This window comes from Protopterus annectens, chromosome 7.part0 (genome assembly GCF_019279795.1).
Source record: "Protopterus annectens isolate FY-2018-M chromosome 7.part0, PAN1.0, whole genome shotgun sequence".
Lineage (NCBI taxonomy): Eukaryota > Metazoa > Chordata > Ceratodontiformes > Protopteridae > Protopterus > Protopterus annectens.
In genome coordinates this window covers 138,541,496-138,564,985 of record NC_056739.1, presented here as the reverse complement: position 1 = coordinate 138,564,985, position 23,490 = coordinate 138,541,496, and the positions used below count along the sequence as shown (strand labels likewise).

General features: G+C 42.2%; 1 protein-coding gene across 2 annotated transcripts in view; it reads right to left on the bottom strand.

The window, feature by feature from the left end:
• The window catches only part of LOC122806287 (probable E3 ubiquitin-protein ligase makorin-2), a 981,697-nt gene extending 960,613 nt beyond the window's left edge, over positions 1-21,084 (bottom strand). The window contains exon 1 of one of the 2 annotated variants that reach the window (XM_044076580.1): positions 20,977-21,084. In XM_044076580.1, coding sequence (XP_043932515.1) covers positions 20,977-21,041 — 65 coding nt within the window. In that variant the 5' untranslated portion in view covers positions 21,042-21,084. The remainder of the gene's footprint in view (positions 1-20,976) is intronic. The other variant, XM_044076578.1, reaches the window with a different exon arrangement.
• Positions 21,085-23,490: the final 2,406 nt, after the last annotated feature.

Here is a 23,490-nt window from a genome sequence, read left to right as displayed (position 1 = left end):
CTGCCTTATGGTCATCCTTGGATAAGAATCCTAATCTAGATGATCTGTAGCTAGATTTAGGAGGACTTTTACAATGTTTTATTTGCATGTTTAAGCTAACAAAGATGTGCTTCCAATTCTGAGATTGCTCCCATTTGCTCTTGGACCACAATTTCTTCCACTTATTATATAAAACCATTTATGGCCGATGTTCAGGTGGGCTTGTTTCCACTTATTATATAAAACCATTTATGGCCGATGTTCAGGTGGGCTTGTTTTGAGGATCTTGCTTTGGCCCCATCAGGAACAGCAGTCAATGCAGTTGTATAGATGTTTATACTACGCATTTGTGTACGTCCTAGTATAGGTGTTTCGATGTCAGTGTAGACAGAAGATTTGAAGCCATTAATGCCTTCTGTTAGGAGGCTGTAGTTTGCTTTGAAGATTTTCTTGGGGGGGGGGGGGTCTGATGTTATTGTTCATGGATTGCAACTCCAATATCAAAGGTGTTGCACTGCATTTAACAATGGATGTGCATACTGCAGGGATGTCAGACCACAAATTTCAAAACTGCCTCAAACTTCATTTGAATCTCATTTAAGCCTTGTACTTTAGCATAAATGGTGTCAATGAATAGAGTCTTTGCTATGCTCATTCGTAAGCATCAGGAATACCCCTATTGCAGTTGCACAAGTGACTATGAATACTGGCCTTAGTCGCCGATCCTATTTCACCTGTGCCATTTATGGTCCCTAAATGTCTACAGTGACCAGATAGTGGACAGTGCAACTCCTGATGGTAGTGTCAGCTGTGGGGAAAGGTATTTCAGCTTAGCCTCAGGAGAGCTCATCTTCACAGCTACATACTGAGCAGGGTGACAGGAGTAAAGAAATGCAAAGCTCCTTCAACAGGTGTAAATGACAGTTGCATATTAACCACTCATCTGAAAGTTTAAAACAAAACTTTTACGATTCTGGGTTTCCTTTTAAAACTTTTAACAGCTGTGATGATCAGTTTCAAGTCTCACCAATGCCAAGCAGACACTTGCATGCATCCCACCATCACCCCCTTAAAATTAAAGGATACTTCTAGAATCAGCTACAAGTAGAAAGATTAGATCTATATACAGTAGGGTAGGTGCAGGAAACAGCACCATCTGTCTAGACAATGGCCTTCACTTCAATCCTGCAAGTACCAACTATACTAGTTTCAAGGAATCTACATTAGGGTATTTTATTTACTAGACTTAATAAAGCTATTCTTGCAGGGCAAGTTGTGCTGTAAAGACTAATCATGGAAAATTTACCAGGAAACAGAATAAAGGAAACCTATGAAAACATGTGGGTGGCATGTTCCCACAGACAATACTGAGGAGGGTGTCAGGATTAAAACTTGGACCAGACCATTTCCAGCCCCCTTCCCCTCTTTCTGAAACATACAAAAAAAGCATTCTACCATCATCCTTGTAATTTCAGCAAATTTTTACTGCCACCACTTCTACAAGGCTGCAGATTTAGAACTTCACTGGCAACTCAATCATTAATGGAATCAAACTGGGGCTGGCAAGATCTCAGCAGCATTTGCCATCAAGAAAATTGGTAAAGAATTTCACCAGACCAGCATACTGGAGAAGTGTAACTACATGGCTAGGAATAGTCAGCTTAGGGAAAGACAAGGCTGTAGCACTGCTTTGTTTAAGCCACACCATTCTGCCAGATTCAAATACAATGGAAGAAAGTCATTTAGACAAGCCTCAGTCCTGGTCTCCATTTCATTTGTCCCCTTATACAGCATTTTCCTTCCCATGCTGGCAACCGTTGGCACAATACCAGATCCCCTTCCACTTAAGCCATACAGATAAGCTGTCATCCAAAATACTTTCCACAACTCAAACATTAGGCTAAAGAATATTGCAGCTCACCTCTCATAGGACCTCTATAGCCAAAAATATCCTCCTTCCCAAGCTGGAGTGTGGACTTGCCCTATTGTGCCTCCCCACAAAAACTCCAAAACAAGTTATGCAGATTTGTCTTACTTGCCAACACTCACCACCATGGATTCAAAGGGTTACCCAGTTGGGTTCTAGTGTAAGGTAAGGACCTGCTAGCGTCCCAGAATATGGAGACCAAGTGGCCAAAAGATTAGACTTGGCAAATTCAGATGCCATTTCTCAAAATATTCTCCTTCTCCAAGGTATGTTACTCATTGTTTAGTTAGTTGGAATATTTTGCAGTCACCTTATGATTTATGGATTCAGTTAGGTGCGACAACCCTACATTTCCAAATGTTAGCCAAACATTCCACTTATGCTGTGCTGAGGATGCCATAATGAGGCAGAAACATGCATGTCCACAGTTAGTGGAGTTTAGCTTTATTGGTCTACATTTGCCCATGAATAGACAAAGTCATGGACATTCGGAATTGCCATTTAGCTGAAACACCCAATGTCCTTAAAGGGTAATTTGCATATATCCCATGTCATCTGTAATACAAGAGGTTTAAGGTATCACACACTGGAAAGTTTAACAGATTGTGTGACTATTGTTTTACTTCGCCAAGGTATGGAGATCTCTGAATTGACATACAAGTTTTGGGGCTTGCCCCCTACATGGATGGATGCAGAAGGCCTTGCCCACCCTGTAATAAGTTTAACAGGATTTTCCACATTCATTCTTCTGCTGCGTTTTCTATCTTTTTGGCTTGCTGGCACTCGGCATTGAGTGCTGACATTTCAATACTGAGCCTTCAATCAGATTTTTATACCCTATAGGGCCTTGTTGTTACTAGGTACTTTTTTCAAAGGTTCTAAATAATTTAAATATTTTTACTCAATTACACAGCAAACTTTGACAGCCAGGGAGGTGACCTAATTTTAGGCAGACTGCCATTCAAAAGGACAGTGGGTGAAAGCCTTTTAAGATAATGTCCAGCAACTTGGTCAATAGAAAGTGGACATCTCCAAGAAATCCAAGCATTTAAAACTTCTGTATTGAATGAGTTGATATACCTCAGACTTGCTGCAGCCCACCATTTTTGTCAGATCAGAAATCATTGCAGAGCAGTCTTCAGAAAATTGATCGCACATCTTTAGAGATATCGCAACAGTCTGAAGACACTCTGCTGCCTCATCTGATGAGAGGTTTGAAAATTGATATTTGCCATGGTTGGTCACCTTACTAATATGGGTCTAGTGCCATGCCAGTGAAGCTACCTAGTGACGCTACCTTCAAGCATACTGCCCATATTCTCCAGTCCTTATTCAGAAGTCACAGAAACAAGGTTCCCTATTACACGGTCAGACAGGTTGTCAAATGAGTCTTAGCTGAACAGCAGCTTTGCTATTTTGCCTTTTTGCACTTTACTGTTCGACAAATGCTTTCCCTGGGAAAGTATTTGTTTGGCTTCTTTCGCTACTTTGCCTTTTCGGCACTGTAGTGTGATCTCGGAGTTGGTATATTTAAGTAGGGGGTGAGGGGGCACAGCACCCCACATTAAGTAAGGTTTTACTTTTTTTTTGTGAACAGCGATGGTTTTCCATTGGAAAATTGCTGTTCTGAAGTTGACATAAGCTTTTGTTTACATGGGGTTGATTGTCATTTGCTCTAAGCATGTGATATGATATAGACCCCAGAAACAATGCTGTGAAGTGAGACTGGCCTTTTTTGGACAGTTTCACTAGCACATTAGAAGTAGTTTTCAACTTTAAAAATCATCCAAAAGATAAGATGTCACACCTTCAATCCCCTACTGATCCCTACATTTTTATATAAATACTTTTACACCTCAGTATGACACTCGAGAGAAATATGCCCCTTGACATGGTAATGGGGCCCACGTCTGTACTGCAGGGACTTTGGTTCAGTCTTTAACCTTTACTACCAAAATATAGTGTAGTTTCCTGCTCCCAAGTCCTGGCAGATGAAGACTGCTACAGCTATACAGTCACTCCCTAAATTGGGGGGGGGGGGTGATCAGTGCCCATTTATTCCCCTATTTGGCAAGAGTGGCTCAAAGCTAGTCAACAAGGCTGCCATAAAAGCAGTTATGGCTGCCATAAAAGCTTTTAACTAATTCTTTAAATGCTTTTAACTAATTCTTAATCCCACTCAGGTGGTGACATAAGCACCCACATCACTACAGAGATTGCCAATACAGCAAGCAGGAGCGAGTGTGCTCCCAAACACTGCCTGTCGGAGTTACTGGACCTAGCTAGAGTACACCAACCCACACCACTCCTGGGAAGAACCTTTGTGTCCAAGCCTTTATCCCCTCAGTGCCACATAGTTGGAGTAGTTTAGTTTTTGATTAATGCTTCTGGACTCTCTGCTCCAGACCAGAAGTGTATCCCTCACTGGTAAGATCAGACCATAAACTAATCTCACTGGATATTCACATCCTGACCCCACCCCCTGCCCAAAAAACCACAGTGAAAAACTTCTCTAAAGCAAATTTCACTCCTCAAAACGGAGGTGGAATCCTTCAAAGCCCCAGAGACTGTGGAAAATATGGCCCAGACCGCAGAAACCTTTATATAAAACGCATTCTATGAACACCTTCAGGAATGCATGGATCATGCAATCCCAAATAAAACCAAGACCCAATCCTCCAAAGGCAGACGTCCTGTCTGGTGGACCCCAGCCATAAACAAACTATACAATAGAAGGAGGAAGCTACTACATGGAGCAAAATCCTAAAAAGGGAAAGCATCTCTGATCAGTATTAGACTATTTTATGAGTGCCTGCAGTTTTTTGCTAAGGTCAGCTTAGAGAGAAAAATTGCACAGAACACCAAGGATAATCACAAGGCTTTCTTTAGTTATGTTAGGAACCTGGGTGGGAATTCCCAGATATGCTCAGAATTAGTCCAAAATAACAAAATACATCGAACCCACAGACATTGCCAACATCCTAGCTGACAGGTTCAGCGCAAACTCCCCCCCACCCCCACCAAAAGGGCAAATATCTATCCCAGCAGAGTGATGCCCCCCTGACATCTCAGATGCTCAGGTAAGAGCCGCCCTCTCCAAAGCAAAAAACACAGCATCAATGGGACCAGACAGTGTTCTGGGCTGCATCCTACATGAACTCCAAGAAGAGCTAAACCCAAACATAAAAATACTGTTCAATCTCAGCCATACTACAGGATATGTACCCAAAGAGTGGCGTACAGCAACAGTGGTCTCTCTCCACAAAGGTGGTGCCTCAATGGATCCTGGAAACTATTGCCCCATAAGCCTGACTAGCTTGGTCTGCAAAGCTATGGAAAGGATCATCATGGACCTCATAAATAAAGATATTGGGGACCTACAGACACTGGATCCTACCCAGTTCGGCTTTAAGGGCAGATCCTGCCTCAAACCTGGTTGATTTCTTTGAAACAGTCACCAAGGCCATTGACAAGGGGAAGGTGGTCCACACAGCCTACTTGGACCTCGCAAAAGCCTTCGATACAATACCCCACCTCGGGCATTATAGATAAGCTCACCAGCTTAAATATAAACCCCTATGTCACTAGATGGGTTGCAAACTGGCACAAGGACAGAACCCACATGGTTAGAATTGCTGGAGCCATGTCAGACTCCAAACCAGTTACAAGTGGCATCCCACAAGGCTCAGTCCTGGGACCTCTTGTTCAGTATATATTTCTCAGAGGTACAGGCCAACACGGAAGGACTGTGGCTGACCAAGTTCGCAGATGACTGCAAACTGGGTGCCATAATAGACTCTCAAGCTGACAAGCATCCTCCAAAAGGGCCTCAGAAACAGACAACTGGTGCCAGAGCCATGGCCTCAAGCTAAATGCCAAAAAGTGTATAGTCATCCCCTTTGGCAAAAACAAAGTGCCCACAAATTACCACATAGGTGGTAATCCATTAAGTACAGAAGTAATTAGGGACCTGGGGACCCAAGTTGATAGCAATCTCTCATTTGAGAGCCACGTGGCCAAAGTGGTTAGAAAAACATTTTATATAGCCCACCTAATCATGAAGGGATTCACATCTAGATCAGGGGAAGTCATCGTGCCTCTTTACTCATCCCTCATCAGGCCCATAATGGGGTACAATGCCCCCTTTGGGATGTACCTTACCAGACACCTGCAGCAACTGGAAAGACCCCAAAAGTACCTCACCAAGAGGATCAAAGGGCTCAAACAGATGCAATATGCTGCCCGGTTAAAGAAACTCCAGCTCTACTCAGTGGCATACTGCCTGCTCAGAGGCGATCTGTGCCGGACGTATAAAGCCATGTCCAACCCAGAATTAATGGACATGCTGCACCTCAGAAAACCCAAATCCCATCGAGCTATGCGCTCGAGAGACTTTAACCTCAGCACTGAAATAAATAGGACATGGAGGGACAGATGCATAACCCAGAGGCTCCCTTCACTCGAATAAAATCCCAGTCCAGGTTAGGCAGAGTCCCTCACTGACTCTCTTAAAGAGGAATCTTGATGAGTGGATGCGAGATCGTAGGTTTACCCCGGGTATCACTTCTGTCATTGTTAGACAGAGGCACAGTATACTAACCTCAAAAAAGGGCATAGCAAAATTAATTTAAAATGAGTGGCGAAAGCCAAACACACTGGCTAGGCTTATAAATGCCCTAGGGTAGATAGCCTAGTATGAACCTATAATGAAATGGTGCTGAAAGTTTCTCTCAAATACTTAAATTTGCTGGTCAGATTTAAAGATTTTAATTCTTATAAAATAACTATAGGCTTAGGAGAAACCACCGCGATCCTTAACCTGTGGCCAAATTAGCCCAGATCTGTTACATTAACTAGTCATCCAAACTAATGTTACAGACCACTAAAATGAAGTTCTGGATGACTTGTAGGTCCAGACAGGCATGAGGGAGTCACAAAACCATCTAGACCAATTCATCTTTAGCTATAATGGGATGCATGTAAAGTTTATAGCATTTTGGTGACTGGAAAACTGACATTAAATCCATAGCACCTGTCCAAGCTTATACAAACCTAAGTTTTTAATAACAACCTTTGTTGTATGGAGCACATAAGTGCTCTTTCCAAGGTGGCACCAAGTATTCTTCATATGCAAATAACCACTGCAACCCTTCTGCAGAGGGGTAGAGGTCTAGTAGCCTCACCAGCCTTGTGCTGAGTACAGAAGTCATTTATGCAGCTTTATGCAATTTAATCAATCTAGATCTAATTTGGTTTTGTAAACAGCAGGCCCAGTCTCCTGAACATAGTAGGTTATAGAGGCTGCTAGACAGTGTTCACTCCCTACACACTTGACCTGACAGAGGTCTTGGACACTCCTCACCAAGTGGGTATTACTGAAAAATTAGACCAACTTAATGTAAACTGCTATATTGCAATAACAGAAAACAAACTGGCTAAAATATTCCAAGTAGTGAAGCTTACTGGTACCTTCTAAACATAAATTGCCACTACTGGAGTAGCACAGATCAGTGCTGGGTCCTCTCCAGTTTCAAATTTTCTTTTGCCAACAAGCTAATATCCCTGAAATGTGATTGACCAAAGTTTACTGATGACTGCTAGCTGGACAGGTATCCAGCAATGCCCCCCAAAGGGCTGTACCATGCCCATACTTTGTGTACTGAAAACAAAATCTCAAGCTAAATGCCAAAAAGTCGGCAGCATAGTAGCTTTTAGAAAATTGTTCCCACCTCATGATTGGCACCCCTTTTCAAATTGGTATATTCACAAGAGACCTAGGTACTTTATGTGCAACTTTAGAAACCCCCCCCCCCCAGAGTATGGTAGCAATGTCTGTCCCAGTTATGGTTCCAAAGGAATATCTTGGAGATGCAAGTCCTCTTATTTCTGAACTCTTCCCTTATCAGACCCCATCATAGAATACATCACACCCTTTTGAAGTTTACAGATACAAAGTATATTGCTTGAGTGGAAAGGCCCCACCATTTAAAAAAAAAAATGTAGAGGCCCTAAATCCATCAGCTATCCCAAGAGATTAGCACAGCTCTCCTTTATAGGCAGAGTCTTAGAGACTGCTCCAAGGTATACCAAATAGACTCACTGGAGGGATAGGTTCCAACAAGGTAATTTTCCAACCCATGGAGTAAGTTACCACTACAGGTCAAGCAAAATACAACTTTGTCTGCCTTTAAGGCCAGCCTTTGACTGTCTAGGGTAGTCTGCCTTTAAGGCCAGTCATTATGATTGTCTAGGGTAGCCACAAATTTAGCAAGTGTCAGCAAGAATGTTTAAATATAGGTCTACTTAAAGGTGCATCTTGCTAAGCTTGTTATGGTCCCTGGGATCGCTCACGTGGTTGTGTGTTCCTACAAGAGCAGATGAACAGACTGGTTATTGGTGCACAAGATCATGTGATGGACTTGAAATGGCTATGGGGGCAGCTTGCTAGTCAGGACGCTGTTAAGCACATGGCTGTCACCAACTTCAGCCAGCAGATTCTACTTCCACATTTTCCGTAGTTCAACACATTCTTCCTTAAACTATAGGAAGCGCACTGGTTTTGCTTGGACATTCCCTTTATACATATTGGATCTAAAGTGATATTTTCCTAATTTATGACCACTCTGACCAAATATTTTCAATTGGTAGCAGAGACCCGACTGGATCTCTTACTGCATACACTGCTCATCCCAACAATGTGCAAAATCTTGAACACTTGGGAGCATTGATTGGAAACTTCTAGAAGAGACATTCACAGGTATGAATGGGGGACGACGACGACAGAACATTTAAATGAGTAAATTAAGTTACTAGACATGTTGATAAATATTTCACACTGTACCCCCATGTGAATATACCTTTACCAAAGCCCTTCAAACTCAAATGCCAGCAAACAGCCCCAGTGCACATCTACTCAGCATCCATTTACAATAAAAGTCTGGTCACAATCTTACAAAAGACCAAATATCTGAGTCCATCGGTGTATCCTAAATCTTGCAGTACTCAGGACAGGGTTTGAATAGGTGTACAAAATGTAGTATGTTCGTTGAGATCCAGATTGCACCATTCGCAGTGCACAAATGGGATTAGTTTCAGAAGCATTACAAATAAAGTTCCAAAAATTTGATGCACGTACAATTTATATTGTAAACATACAACAAAATAAAACCAAACATACAGCATGGGCAATGTTCTCAAAAGCAGATTCCTGGGGATATTCAGAGAGGAAATATGTCAGCTAGTCTGATAGGATTTCTTCAGTTCCCCCCACTTCCCCCCCACTCCACAGCAAGTATACCTTCTGGCACACACCAAACTAGGGGAACATTCCATTTGCAGAGTTAGCAAAGACTGCAAGAGAAACTGTATATAACACACCCTAGTGTTGCAAGAACTCCCACAATGAGCGTTGGGGTCACCTAGACAGTGGTACAGTAATAAGAATCCTTCACTGATCAGTAGAAAGAATGAATACACACAGTTGTATCACTTATTATTGGGTAAACATTTAGAAATGTCTTAAAGAATCTTCTGGGGAGGTCATCACCAGGAAAGGCTAAATTCTATGAACACAGATATGCCAAAGGACATCTGCAACACTGTTCAACCAACTCTTGATCAAGGCATAACTGGAGCACCAGATGGCTGTAGCATTTTCTTAAATCAGCTTCATTATGATACTCAAACACTGGTAACAGCAACACCCCAGGATAGACTAGTTTTGTGCTGTATAATCCCCCCTCCCCCTATAACCTTTGACCACAGCATTTTTCTGAAGGGCAGCTTGCTGCCTAATGGGGAAACTGCTCAGGTAAATCTACCACTCCCTCCACACACAAATAAGCATCCCATTCTGACAGATGTGATTGCCATGGTCAATCTAGAAAAACAAACCTTTCAAGACATGAACCCGGAGCTGCTAAATTCTTGCATTAATGAGACAAGCCATGTTCATTAAATTTGAATCTCTCAATACAGAAGGGCCCCTTCCAGAATTTTAAGGGACTGACCAGAGGTATATGGACTCATCTCTATTATCCACATTTGTTGCCATATTTTGTCTGTTTCTCAAAATGTGCATTTTTTATAAATGCCAGCGAATGAAGTCACTATTGAACGTGTGTTGCATACTTCATATTCTCTGTGTCATCAGCTTTGCTTTCAAAGTAATGTAAAAATGTGTTCCCAGTTTTGGACATTTGGCATCTACTCCCCCCACCCCATTTACTTTGGTCTTTTCCTGAATTCTTGCACCAAGATTGAGAGGCATATGCAGACCTTCCTTCCCTGCACAAGGATATGGACAGATGTCAGCACCATACATGACTGGAATAACAGACTCAAGTCAAATGTGTCAGAGGTTGGAAGGTTAAATGAGCAGGTTTAGAATACATCATCTCCTCCACCAAACTACGAATGTATTTCCAGTTTAAGTGGAAACCTTCCTGCCAGCTTCAACACTCCGCAATCCCCACTGAACACCCTGCTACAAGGCTCTAAATTGGTAGCAATGACAGGCGTACAGGTAGTCACTACAACAGAGGGTGGAAATTACTTCCCGTGTTAGTACTAGGATAGTGTGGTGCCAAAGACTGACTACATTTCTTAGCTACAGAAATGTATTTATTTTTCCCCGTAATCCATTATAAAACTTTTACAGAGTCAAGGGGATGTTGCAGGCTTTCCTCACAGCCAATTGGCACAATTAAACCTGTCCTGGACAAAATACCAGTCCATCAAAGAATGTTTGGAGCCCCACATGGAAATTTGAAAAATGCCTGTTCCCCTACTGCAGTCTGGGAGGGAACACTGTGGGACACCTGAGGGGGGGAAAAAAAAAAAGTGTAGGAACTACCTCCTGTACACAGACAACCCTCTACTCCTAAATCACCCAAGTATAATTTGACAGCTGCATCTACACTAAATCTGGGATCATTGCTCTCACACACAGAACAGTAATGCTGAACAGGTTTGTCAGCTCACATACACCTCCTATGCAAACCATGCACTCAACACAAATCATATGTGGAGGTACTCACCAGAAACCTAACCACCAGAGACCTTCCAAACAAACATGCTACACCTAATACAGCTGCCAATACATATGCAAACGCAAGCACCAGTGTCTCAAATAAGCTCCTAAAACAAAGGGCATCTAAAGCAAAATTTTTTAGAGTCATAGGAGACTCCACTGTGACAGATGTCCCACCCACCAGACTGGATAAAATTACTGTCAAGTTGATCATTGGGTGCAAGGATCTGTTAGATTATACATGTATTCGAGTCTCTCATAAAGTACTATTATAACGGTCATAGTTCATGTTGGTGTGAATTACTTGAGATGTTCACAACTGGACTATATTAAGTGATACATGCATGACCAAGCTCTGAATACATGTCCCAGGCAGCTGTTGCTAGTCTTTGGCAGCATTCTACCCTCCCCTAGAAATACCACACGATAAAACAAGGCGGCGGCAGCATTGTACCCTCCCCTAGAAATACCACACGATAAAGCAAGGCGGCAGCATTGTACCCTCCCCTAGAAATACCACACGATAAAGCAAGGCGGCGGCAGCATTGTACCCTCACCTAGAAATACCACACGATAAAGCAAGATGGCGGCAGCATTGTACCCTCACCTAGAAATACCACACAATAAAGCAAGATGGCGGCAGCATTGTACCCTCACCTAGAAATACCACAAGATAAAGCAGGATGGCAGCATTGTACCCTCACCTAGAAATACCACAACATAAAGCAAGATGGCATTCTACCCTCACCTAGAAATACCACAACATAAAGCAAGATGGCAGCATTGTACCCTCACCTAGAAATACCACAACAAAGCAAGATGGCAGCATTGTACCCTCACCTAGAAATACCACAACATAAAACAAGATGGCAGCATTGTACCCTCACCTAGAAATACCACAGCATAAAACAAGATGGCAGCATTGTACCCTCACCTAGAAATACCACAACATAAAACAAGATGGCAGCATTGTACCCTCACCTAGAAATACCACAATATAAAACAAGATGGACTTCAACAGTTGACTGTTTCTGGTGTCATTCTAAGGGGATTCAGTTCCTGTTAGCCTGGATAGACCACGCTGCTTTGCCACAGATTGAAAGCCTATTAGTGACAGATGAAGACAGTTACTTGCCAAGGCGCTTGCCTCCCCCATAATGACTTTCTTCAGGCAAGACAAAGTTCCAACATGAAAATTTTACTCAAATAAAAGTGTTATGCTAAATGCATAAATAGAAAACCACACAGGAGTTTAAAATCAAACTGCACCGTCTTGAAGCACTCCTCTCCCTGGAGGATATGTCTGCAGTCACAGAAACTTGGGATCAGGGGTGCAGGCAGTACCCTGGGCCTTGCAAGGTAACATCTTCCACAATTTCAGATCACAAGATGAACGAGAGAGAATCAAAGATAGATGCACCTCTAGACTGGTTAGACAGAACTCCATGAAGTTACTCCAAGTTAAACTGTGGATAAGACCCCCCCCTTCAAGTCATCATTTGTTATATGCCCCTCCAACGAACCAAGATACCCACTCCACTTATTTGGACCTACTTGAGTCAATTTACAACCACTCTAGTCATGGGTGATTTTAACTATCCCTGCATTGACTGGGAAACTTGTATGAATACCAACATGCTTGCATAAAAGGTTCTTGGACTAACACTAATGCCCTGGAACAAACAGTATGCAACCCCACAGGAGGCACCAATATTCTTGACCTGGTCCTCATCAACATGGGTGACTGCTGCACTACCACAAGTATAGGACCCACACTGGCTAAATGACCAGAAGTCAGTCACATTTGAAGCAGCTATAACACCTGAACCCCCTCAAATGAAAATCAGGCTAAAAATTCACCAAAGCCAATTATAGTCTAAGGGATGGCAATTTCCAAGCTCCTGTTCCCACTGATGGCATTGACAACTATACAAAGGTATACACAAATGCCCTGTACACAGACAAAATGTACTGACACAGCAGTACCTGCTAGGATCAAGAAAATACAACCCTCCCTAATGGACATCTAGCATTAATAAGTTAAAGAGAATGAATTTGCTGTCCAAGAAAAAAAATCCCAGCCCTGGAAGAATACCCTCCTCTGCTTGAGCAAGACAACTTGTGAAATTCTCCTAGCCAAGAAAAAAAAAAAGTTTAGCAACCACAGCCAAGGATAACCATAAGGCATTCTTCAGCTACATCTGTAACCAAAAAGGCAGACCAAGATGTGTGTCAAAATAGCTGTGGATGGCATCTCACCCATTAATCCTGTGAAAATAGCTAACCCTGTTAAGACAGGCAAAAATTTCACCCCCATCCCCTCCAAGCATTCGACATCTGCTCCACCTTGCATCTCTAAAGAACAAGTCATTAATGCTCTCTCCAAGGCCAAAAAGCAAAGCTTCTATGGGACTGGATGGCATCACAGGCTGTGTTTTAATTGGTCTAAAACAAGAGTTAGCAACTCCATTAGGTACTCTCCAACCACAGCCCGAGTACTGGTTTTGCCTCTGCTAAAAGACAGCAACAGTCATCCCACTTCATAAAGGGGATACAGCAACTGACCCTGGGATTAAACACCCATAAGCTTAACCAGCCTTACCTGCAAGGCCATGGAATGAATCATGACCTTATATACACAAGGTTAGATTATTTCCAAGCCCTTGATATGACAGTTTGGTTTTGTCAAAGGCAAGTAGTGTGTTAAATCTGGTGAACTTCTTTGAAAAGATCAGAGCCATAGATGGAGGCAAATCTGTGCCTACATCCTACCTTGACCTTTCCAAGGCCTTTGACAATCCTACATTCAGGCATCATTGATAAGCAATCCCAGTTGAATATTAGCCCTTATATTGTCAGATGGTTTGCTAAATGGCTTAAGTAATGGATCAGACTCAAAGTTGAGAACTTTACTTCAACCAGCAGACCTGTCACCAGTGGTGTTCCACAGGGGTCAGTGTGAGCCCCTATTGTTTGGAATATACTTCTCAGAAATTCAGGCCAAAACAGAGGGGCTGTGGCTGACAGTTTGCTGATGACTGCAAAATTAGGTGCAATCACTGAATTCCCAATGTCAATACACTAAGAGGGACTTACAAGCCAGTGATTGGTGCCAAAGCCATGGACAAAAAATGCTGAAATGCATCATCCCCTTCAGTAAAAATATCCCTGCAGACTGTCAAACAATACACCAAGTAAGAACTCAGTGAAACTTGGGAACACAAGTTAACTGTAGCCTAAACTTTGAGCAACATGCATCTTCTGTGATAGAGAAGGCATTCTATGTCGCACATCTCATTAGCAAAGGCATTGCCTCAAGAGCAAGAGGTCATAATTCCTCTGTACTCAACCCTCATCAGGCCAAATCGAGACTTGTGCCCAGCCTACAGACCAATCTCAGATCCAAATCTGATGTACATGCTGCACATCTGCAAGTGCAATGGGTCAAAGGTCACCTGCTCGAAAGGGGGATGCCAGTCCTCTGGAATAAGCTACCAATTCACATCAGAGCTCCTCTAGGACCCTGTTTAAATGTAGCCTGGATGAGAAACACTAAATTCTTGCTGGGGATTTCACCCTTAACCCTCCTAAATAATGGGCACTCCTAGCCAAGATCAGGTTTAGGCCAGATCCTTTACATTGGGTTTCTCTAGTATTATATTGGATACACATGGCCAGGCTTATAAAGACCTTTGGGTCAACAGCCAGGTAACCACCTATGAACCTACAATGTTGAGTGAAAGATCCAACAAAATCCAAACTCATAACTGCAATACAGTTAAACTCCTATTTTATAGACTGTTAGAGATGCTATACTAAGGATCCTTCAACATCCATATTCCAACCCTGCCCAACAGACATCACCACATCCACTTCCAAACATGTGCCCACATTACTCAAACCATGCTCTACGTCAGCTGATGACCTTCCAAGCTAATACAGAAGAACAGCAGCCAATAGCATTGCTTAGCTCGTCTTAATCTTTATAAATAGGCCAGTCCAGGAATCCCACGTTCCCTCTGTAGAAAAACAAAAAGTTAACACTATCCCTCTGCAAAAAATGAGGAAATTCAGACAACTTCTGATCTATAGGAATCTTCTCCTCTCACCAAAATACTTTCAAAACACAATTGCTAGTCTATCTCCTGCAAGCACTATCCCTTACAAGTCTTCTGTCCCAATAGTACCAACACTGCCCTTCTAATCTATATAGATGGGGTCAATAAAGCTAGAGATACTGGCAGATTCTTCTTCCTTATTTCTGGACTTGTCCAAAGCCTTCAACAGTTGTCACAGCAAACTTCTACTTCAAATGTCCTCACTAGGTCCATCTCAGCCCACCTTTCTGTAGTTCAGAAGCTACCTGTCCAGTAGGTATCAGTTGGCAAAATGTCACTCCCATCCTCTTTCCTTACCTCTCCGTTACCACTGGTATACCACAAGGCTCTATCCCGGATACCTTCAAAACACTAACACCCCCTATACATCCACACAACAGGCCATCCTAATGCAATATAGGATCATAGGAGGTTACTAGGCTATTGGTCCCAAGACCTTTACAAGCCAAGAATTTAGCCCATGTTCTGACAAGTCAGCACCCAATGCCCCTTCTCCAGCAGGTGCTCAGGTGGAATCCTAGGGGTGCATTTTCTGTTCCCCATCCAGTTATCCAGGTTGTGCTTAAAAAGGGTTAATGAGGTTCTCTGCTTGATGTGGAGAGGGAGTCTATTTCACAGAATAGAGTCTCTGGGACACAAATGTGTTCCTCCAAGTCCTACTGATGTCACAGACCAGGTTGAGCTAGTGTTACTTGAGTGGAACGAGACTTGCTGATATGCAGCAGTCCCATCAAGGCAGGGTCCAAGAGCGCTTTGTATGCCAGACAGAGGTCATCTCTGAGGAGTTAGAGAGATTAGAGGGACAGGGTTTTTAGCCTGTGTAGCATAGATGTCCGAGGCTCTGGATTCTCCTGGTGAGGAACCTCTGGTCTCTCCAGCTGCTGCATGTGCTTTGAGGTCCATGTGGGAAGGGGCATTGTACTAAATGGGTCTTAAGTGAAGAATACAGGGATGTAATAGACCTCCTTGTCCCTGGATGAGATAGATAACGTTCCTAATGAGGTGGGCCATGTAGAAAGTGTTCAGTACAACAGAGGCAATATGGTGCTCAAAAGTCAGTTCGCTATCAACCTGGGTGCCCAAGTCCCTCACAACCTTATTAATTTGATAATTTGTGGAGACCACATTCAGAGGGGGATGATCATGCATTCTTTAGCATTCAGTTTGAGGCCATGTTTCTGGCAGTCATTTTTTTGGGTGATACATCACTACAGGAATTAACGAGTGCCCAGCTTGCAGTCATCAGCAGACTTGCAAGCCATAGCCTACTGGTTTTGGCCTGCACCTCAGAAGAGTACATCTGAAACAGGCCATAAGACCGATCCCTGGTGTACACCGCTCACTATGGATCTACTGCTTGAGGTGGCTTCCCCCATTTTGGCTAAGTGGGTTCTATCAGTTTGCTACCCATCTGGAAAACTCAACTAGGTATTCAGTACATCTATTATACCCATGTGGGAAATAGTATCGGACGGTTTGGCCAGGTCAAGGTAGGTGGTGGTATGCACCATCTTCCCCTTGTCCATGGCTTTGGTGACAGACTCAAAGAAGTCACCCACATTTAACAGGCATGACCCCCCCCCCCTTGATGAAGCCAAACTGTGGGATCAAGAGTTTGGGGGTTGTCAATAAGGTCCATGATAATCATTCCTTGGCCTTGCAGACCAGGATAGTTAGGCTGATGGGTCTATAATTTCCTGTATTGGACACTCCACTTTTGTGCAGGGTGGACAAGTGGTTGTCCTCTTTACTGGGATGAAGTTGCTACTCAGGCTTTGGTTGGATAGGGTGCTTAATGATACAAGACATTCCTGCCTGAGTTAATGTAGGATCCAGCCTGGGAATCAAGTCCCATGGAGGCTGTATTTTTTTGCATTTGAGAGGGATGTGATGACTTGCTCCCTAGAGATAAGGGGGGGGTTGCTGAACTTGTTTGCCAACAGGTTGGCTATATCTTCACAGTTTGTGTATGTGGTGTCCTTGATAACCAGTTCTGAGCAGATCTGAGTGCTTCCTTTGAGACTGCACACATGTGAAGACCTTGTCTGTCTTTAGTAGATGTGGCCAGTTTTGGACCAAGTTTGCTTTGTAGGATTTCACTAGTGTTATTTGCTTGTTCCGGCTAAGGAGAAATGGCTTCCAGTTAGGCACCTACTCCTTGGTCCTAGACAGTATTTTAATTTCATTAGAGAGTTTATTTATTGCAGATGTCCACCAGACAGGTTTACTCTCCCTTGAGGAGGATTTTGTCCAGTCAGGTATACCCAATTCCATGCATCTATATAAATGATCATATAGTACCTTGGTGTAGATTTGGACATTGGTGCCAGTTCCTACAGAGGGGGAGGGGCTGTGAAGCTGTTTATACCTTCTCACAAGGTTGTAATCAGCTTTGGAGAAGTTAGGTTTGACCCTAGCAAGACGGGTTACAGAGATGGTGACTTCATAAGTGACCACTTTGTGGTCGGATCTTACCACTGTAGGAATGCTGCAGTGGTTACTCATGATGGTTAATACAAAGTCCAAGATATCACCTCTTGTGGGGGGTGTCGACCAGCTGGGTCCAAGGCATTTGCATCGATAAAAAAGGAGGAATCTGGGCATTTGTGTTTTGGCACATAGCTCTTCCAATCTATGGTTGGATAGTTAAAGTCACCCAGGATCAGGGTAAAGTGTTGAATCTTGATAGATTCGAAGAGGTCCAAATAGGTAGAGTGGGCATCTTGAGTCAAAGTTGGGGGGGGGGTCTGTGGCTAGCTATGATATGAATAGGTGTCTTGTCAGTTAACTGCACCTGCAGCATCTCCTGTGTCATATTGTTTGACCAGCCTGGAGGTGTGCATGTCTAATATGTATTGAAACTCCATCTCCTTTTGCTTTACTGCCCACAGTTTGGGGTTGTCTCTGCATGCATGATAGGATAAGCAACCTGGTATAGCTGGAGTGCTTTCTGCACCTTTGAACCAGGTTTCTGTGACTGCACAAGTGTCAGTATCTTCCAGGGTTAAGAATGCTTGCAATGAGTGCAGTTTCATGTTTAGACTTCGTGTTTAGCAACATGACCTTTAATTTGTGTTCAGATTAAAATTTTCATGTTGGCAGTTGACCTCATGGCATTGTCTAAAAAAGGCACAACTGGGGAAGCAAGAGCCTTTGCCCAAGGGAGACAGATGGAGGCCATCTCTGGCCAAGCACAACGGTCTGTCTATTTCTTCCCAGGCAGTCTGGTACTGGATCCCCTTGGGATGACACCAGAAACTAAGGCCAATTGTTAAATTCAATCATTTTCTGTTTGAATGGAGGCATCATTCTGGGTGATGGTAGAATGCTGATTAAGGCTAGGGACATGCTTGTCTTGGGACACATTCAGCATCTTGATCATGTCTCTTCATATAGTCCAGGGAGATAATCATGCCAACATGGACTAAGTTATAACAGCACCTGTTGAGAGTGCATGTGTGATATGGCAGATTCTGGCACCCGATACACTAGCCATGACTTTTTCCTTATCCAGACTGGTATAGCACTAAAAAGTCTTAGTTAGAACTGCATCAACTAACTATGCAGCTTCTTACCACATGTAAAGTTATCTAGCATCCATCTGCCTCTCCAGCAGAAAAAAGAATAAACATTCTACACAACTATTTTCCCAGTTGGTCAGCAATCCAGTGACCAAAAACTCCTGTTGGTCTACAAGCCTATCAAGTCTGTTGGGCATTTTCTGTATTCATACAAGGTTGCCAAGGCCTGGAACTCTTCCTTGTATCCATTGGGCATTTTCTGTATTCATACAAGGTTGCCAAGGCCTGGAACTCTTCCTTGTATCCATCGGGTCTACACCCTTCTGCCCATCTTTCAAAACTACTCCGAGACCTCTTGGCTAAAATCTGGCTCTGTTCTTGCTCAAAACAAAAACTATATCCCCGAATATGAACAAGTACCCTTTATTCCTTATACCTCATTACCCTCCCTTCTTCACTTCTATCAAATTTGCTTTCCTGACTTTCTAAAAATATACCACAAGCCTGCTTTCCCCCTCACTTCATATTGCAGTTCCTGTTTGTATTATACTAACTTACTTTAACTTTTCTACAAACTGTCTAGAATGTCTAAATGACTGTCCTATAACTTGTATCAATTCCTAAACAATCTCTAATTGGTTATTTAAACTGCAAAATGGTTATTTTTGAAGACTATAACATTGTTCTTAAAACGTTTTGTAATAATTGGGAGCTTCGGTTCACAGGTCTCCACTGAAAACAGACTTCTACCCAGTTGGATTTTTCCAGTAATCAAATGTCAAATAAAAAGTAATGAAATAAAGCCTAAACTAGAAAAAAAAAAAACAATAAAAAATGCAAACACTAATAAATGCGTTTGCAAGAGACAAGCTACATTGCCTCCCTACCCTAGTTACTTAATGCATTTTAAAAATTCATAGGCATGCAATTACTTAGTTTTTGGACAGACATTAAAGACCTGCCTTTTCAGTGCTAGCTCTTGGACCCCCCCATCCCACTCAGCCTTAGGAGTCAAAAGGAAAACTTCCATATCTCTGAAGTCTAGAAGTGTCAGGATTAACAATCCATGTAGATGTAACAAAAATTAATCAGTTAAACAGCAGTCACTAAAACAGTGCTCAAGTTAATACAGACTTATGCCCCAAGATTAAACCATATACAAAATTAAAATGATGGGGAGGTAGCAACATATTTCAGGATATAGGGACAGTTTCAGGATCATATTAAAGTCTATATGGCAACTTGTTTACCCCATAAAGTTAATAAAATAGATTCATGTAATCTTATAAACATTGTGTGCAACTTTAAATTACTAGACACTTTACTTCAGCAGCACTTTGTTACACTCAGGTTAACATTTTTTTTTTTTTTGAAAGGAGTTAAACATTCAGTAATGGTGTATTTTAAACACAAGCATCCAGAAAACTTTATGGCCTCCAAAAGAGCGTGTGTAGTTTAAAAACCAAAGATCACACCCCAAAGAACCTGCTGTGATCAACTTTCACATCTCTCGTTCTAGAATATTAACCAAGGCACCTTTATCATTGAAATTAGCCAGCATTCGACAAACTTCATCACATACAGACCCTCAAATACAAGACAAAATGAAGTTACACATTTAAGGGAAAAGGTGTGGGGAGGGAAGAACAGCCAGAAATTTGCAATACACTAGAACCACTTCATTAAACTTTGTAAAGAACTACCCCAACAGTTTTTCACCCACCCCCTTACAAAGGTATCTACCACACCATCTTATACACTACATTCCATAGCTCTAACCCGCTTTGCCCAAGAAATATGAACAAAGGGCTAAAAGCAGGAACATTAAAAATAAATAAATTACTGTAATTCACTTAATATGACATCATATTTAGCATCAATATACAGTTTGATTAATAAGAGATGAAACTTTAAACGTACATTACTGACTGAAGTAATCACAGATTTACCAGAAAAATGAAAACACCTTACAAGAGAGAAGGCAAAAGCCAGGCCATTTGAGAAGTATACTGCATTCATTGCACAAATTAAAAAGTGTTAATTTATATCAAAGGGGTGGGTCTCATTGCATCCTTAACCTTACAATCTGGTTACACAAACCAGTACTAAACACTTTTTGTGCATAATCTAAACAAAAACTCTAAGCCTCCTAACAGTAGCTTCTGTCAAGTTAATGCGCAGACAAGGGAAAGGCCTCACTTGCACAGCCCTCTATACCCAAACAACTTAAAGGCCAGTTTTATTTGGTAACCACCACCAACAAAAACAAAACAACATAGTCACCTTCACAAATTAAGTTAGCAAATAGACCACAAACAATCTTAAAATGTAACCTTACAGTTACCAGGGGAGAGAAACGGTAGGCGCTTTTCATTAAGGTGTGATTAGCTGCTACAGTACCTGCAGACAACTCTAGCCATGAACCCCCAGCTCCGGGCTCCTGCTGGGCCTGCTCCAGTCTCCATTTTGATCTTTTCTTTTTGTGTTTTTTTTACTTGAGACTGGATAAAGGAAGCCTGTACATGTTACTATATAAAAAACACCAACCCTAGGCCCCGCCCCTCTGTGTACACTGACGAATAGGAGAGAGAAACCTGGGGGGGGGGGGCATCATTCACTGAACTCACAGGGGAATAAAATCCTGTTTTAAAGATTCAATCACAGAACTCAAAGTAATAAACCAAGAACCTTGAAGGTCAGCGGAAGATTTTTTTATGTGTTTTTTTTGGTTAAGTGTAGAAACAATAAGGGAAAAAGTGTTTGCAATATACTTAATACATTTAGGAAGTTATTGTTATTTACATTCTGAACTGCAAAAATGTTAAAATATGTGAGAATGGAGAAATGTGGCAATAAAAACAACAGCTCTAACATCCCATTAACATCTACACTGCCTCTACACCCAGGTAACTTCTCCCCAACATAAGCAAGGCATTTTCCAAACGCTGTTACCTTAAAGTCATAATATCCTTTCTCTGTTTATGACAAACGTGTATCTGAACAGAGAAAGAGTGCATATTTTGTAAGTTCCTATATGTTTCCTGCAGCTCAGATATTACATAACTACCCCCGTGCTGGTGTGCTATGTGAAACAGTCGATTCCCTAAGGACCAAAGTGTAGAAGTTTAGAGGTCACAGGCGGGCAGGATGTTGTACTGCAAAAGGGATTTTGTCCAGAATGTGAAATTGCCAGTTTTGAACACCTAGCACTTTTGCTTTACTGAATTTAAATAAGAATAAAGTCCAAACTTCTTTCAAAACTTCTTTTACTAAATTCATTTCTTGTGTTGCAGAGCCACATGACACAAAACACTCTGCGCTGATTATAGTCGTGGAGTCGTCAATCATAGCGCTAAAGACGACATTATGTAATGCATACCTGAGTATGATCGCACCAAGGAATGGCGAAATGGGAGTATCTGCTCATATTAAATTGACTTTTGCTTTTTGTTTCTACCAAAATTAAAGAAACTGTGGAACTGTGAGGGTAAGGAAAATTTTCCTTGCCCCAATGTTGCATAATCTTGGAGGTAGTATATCTAGCCATGGGGTGTGTGTTTTCTTGGGGGAGGGCTTCCCTCCTACAAAAATGCTTTCTTTATCTGCTTCTGTTAAAGATGACAGTGTGTGTTGTCGACATAAGATTTGTTATTCTGCCGTGAGGTGAGCTGTTCTGCTATAAACATTGCTGATAAGCTGTTCTGCTATAAACATTGCTGCCCCTGCATGTTGTACTTACGACTCTCTATCAGTAACACTGTGCAGCACCATTAATCCACATGCATAACAACAGCGACCTGCATTACAGAGACATGCAGAAGTATCAACTCCATCCCCTCTACAGTGTATGTCATATCCACACAAAAAGTGCAATCAGTATGTTTTCCACAGATGAGATACGTTGCCTCAATGCACAGTTTGTTCACTGTATCCATACAAGACAGAAGTAAAATTCCCCGGGAAAGACACGTACACGAGTGCAGGTGTTACAAATAATTCAGTAGTTTTCCAAAGGTGGGGCATTCTATAAGTCTTCTGCAAATCAGATGTAGTCAGGATATGTATTATTAGAAAACTGAATTATGCTGAGCCTGCCGTTGCCTCTCATACTTAGTGCGCTATTACATGCTCGTAACGTATTGCTAATGTGCTACAAATGAATGATCGGCAATGTATTGATTTTGTAGGCTACTGCGGTAACACAGCATTCATTAAACATCCTGCCAGTAAGGAGAAGCATAGCAGCGTTGGTACCAAAGTGTCACGGCTATAGTATGCAGTAGGTTTTGTGCAGACTGGGTGCTGCTTGGAAATGCAGGTGTTACTGGACTATGGACTGGAGCAGCACAATGGTACTGCCATCAGGTACTGTGACTACTACAGTGCCAGAAGTGTATTAGCCAGTAACCACTGCACACACACACACGTTAAGTTGGCACACACTCACTTAACTTCATGTCATTTTTTCTGTGGATGGTTGTGATTGTACCAGACAAGTTGGATCAAGTTTCCTTTTTCCCAGTGACAGATTCCAGTTCGTGCTGCAGCATACTTAAGCATTGCTAAACTAAGATATAATTCATCCTTGGTCTTTCCTCAAGACCTCCTTCCACTGAGCAATGCCCAGAATGAATTCAGTGTGAACCCCCTGGGGAAATCTTTAAATGATTCCAAAGCACCTCACTTAAGTCCTTTCAATCCGGCAGTACTCCTGGGCTGTCTTGGATCACCAAACTCCTTATCATGTTACTATAAGTAAGTCCAACAAGCCTAACAAGAAACTAAACGTCTGCTTGTACTGGTGGGTCTTATTCTTTTAGTCACTATCAAGAACGTTTGCCTAACACTAAGGATGAGGATACACAGTGACTAACCAAGGATGAGGATACACAGTGACTAACCACGGATGAGGAC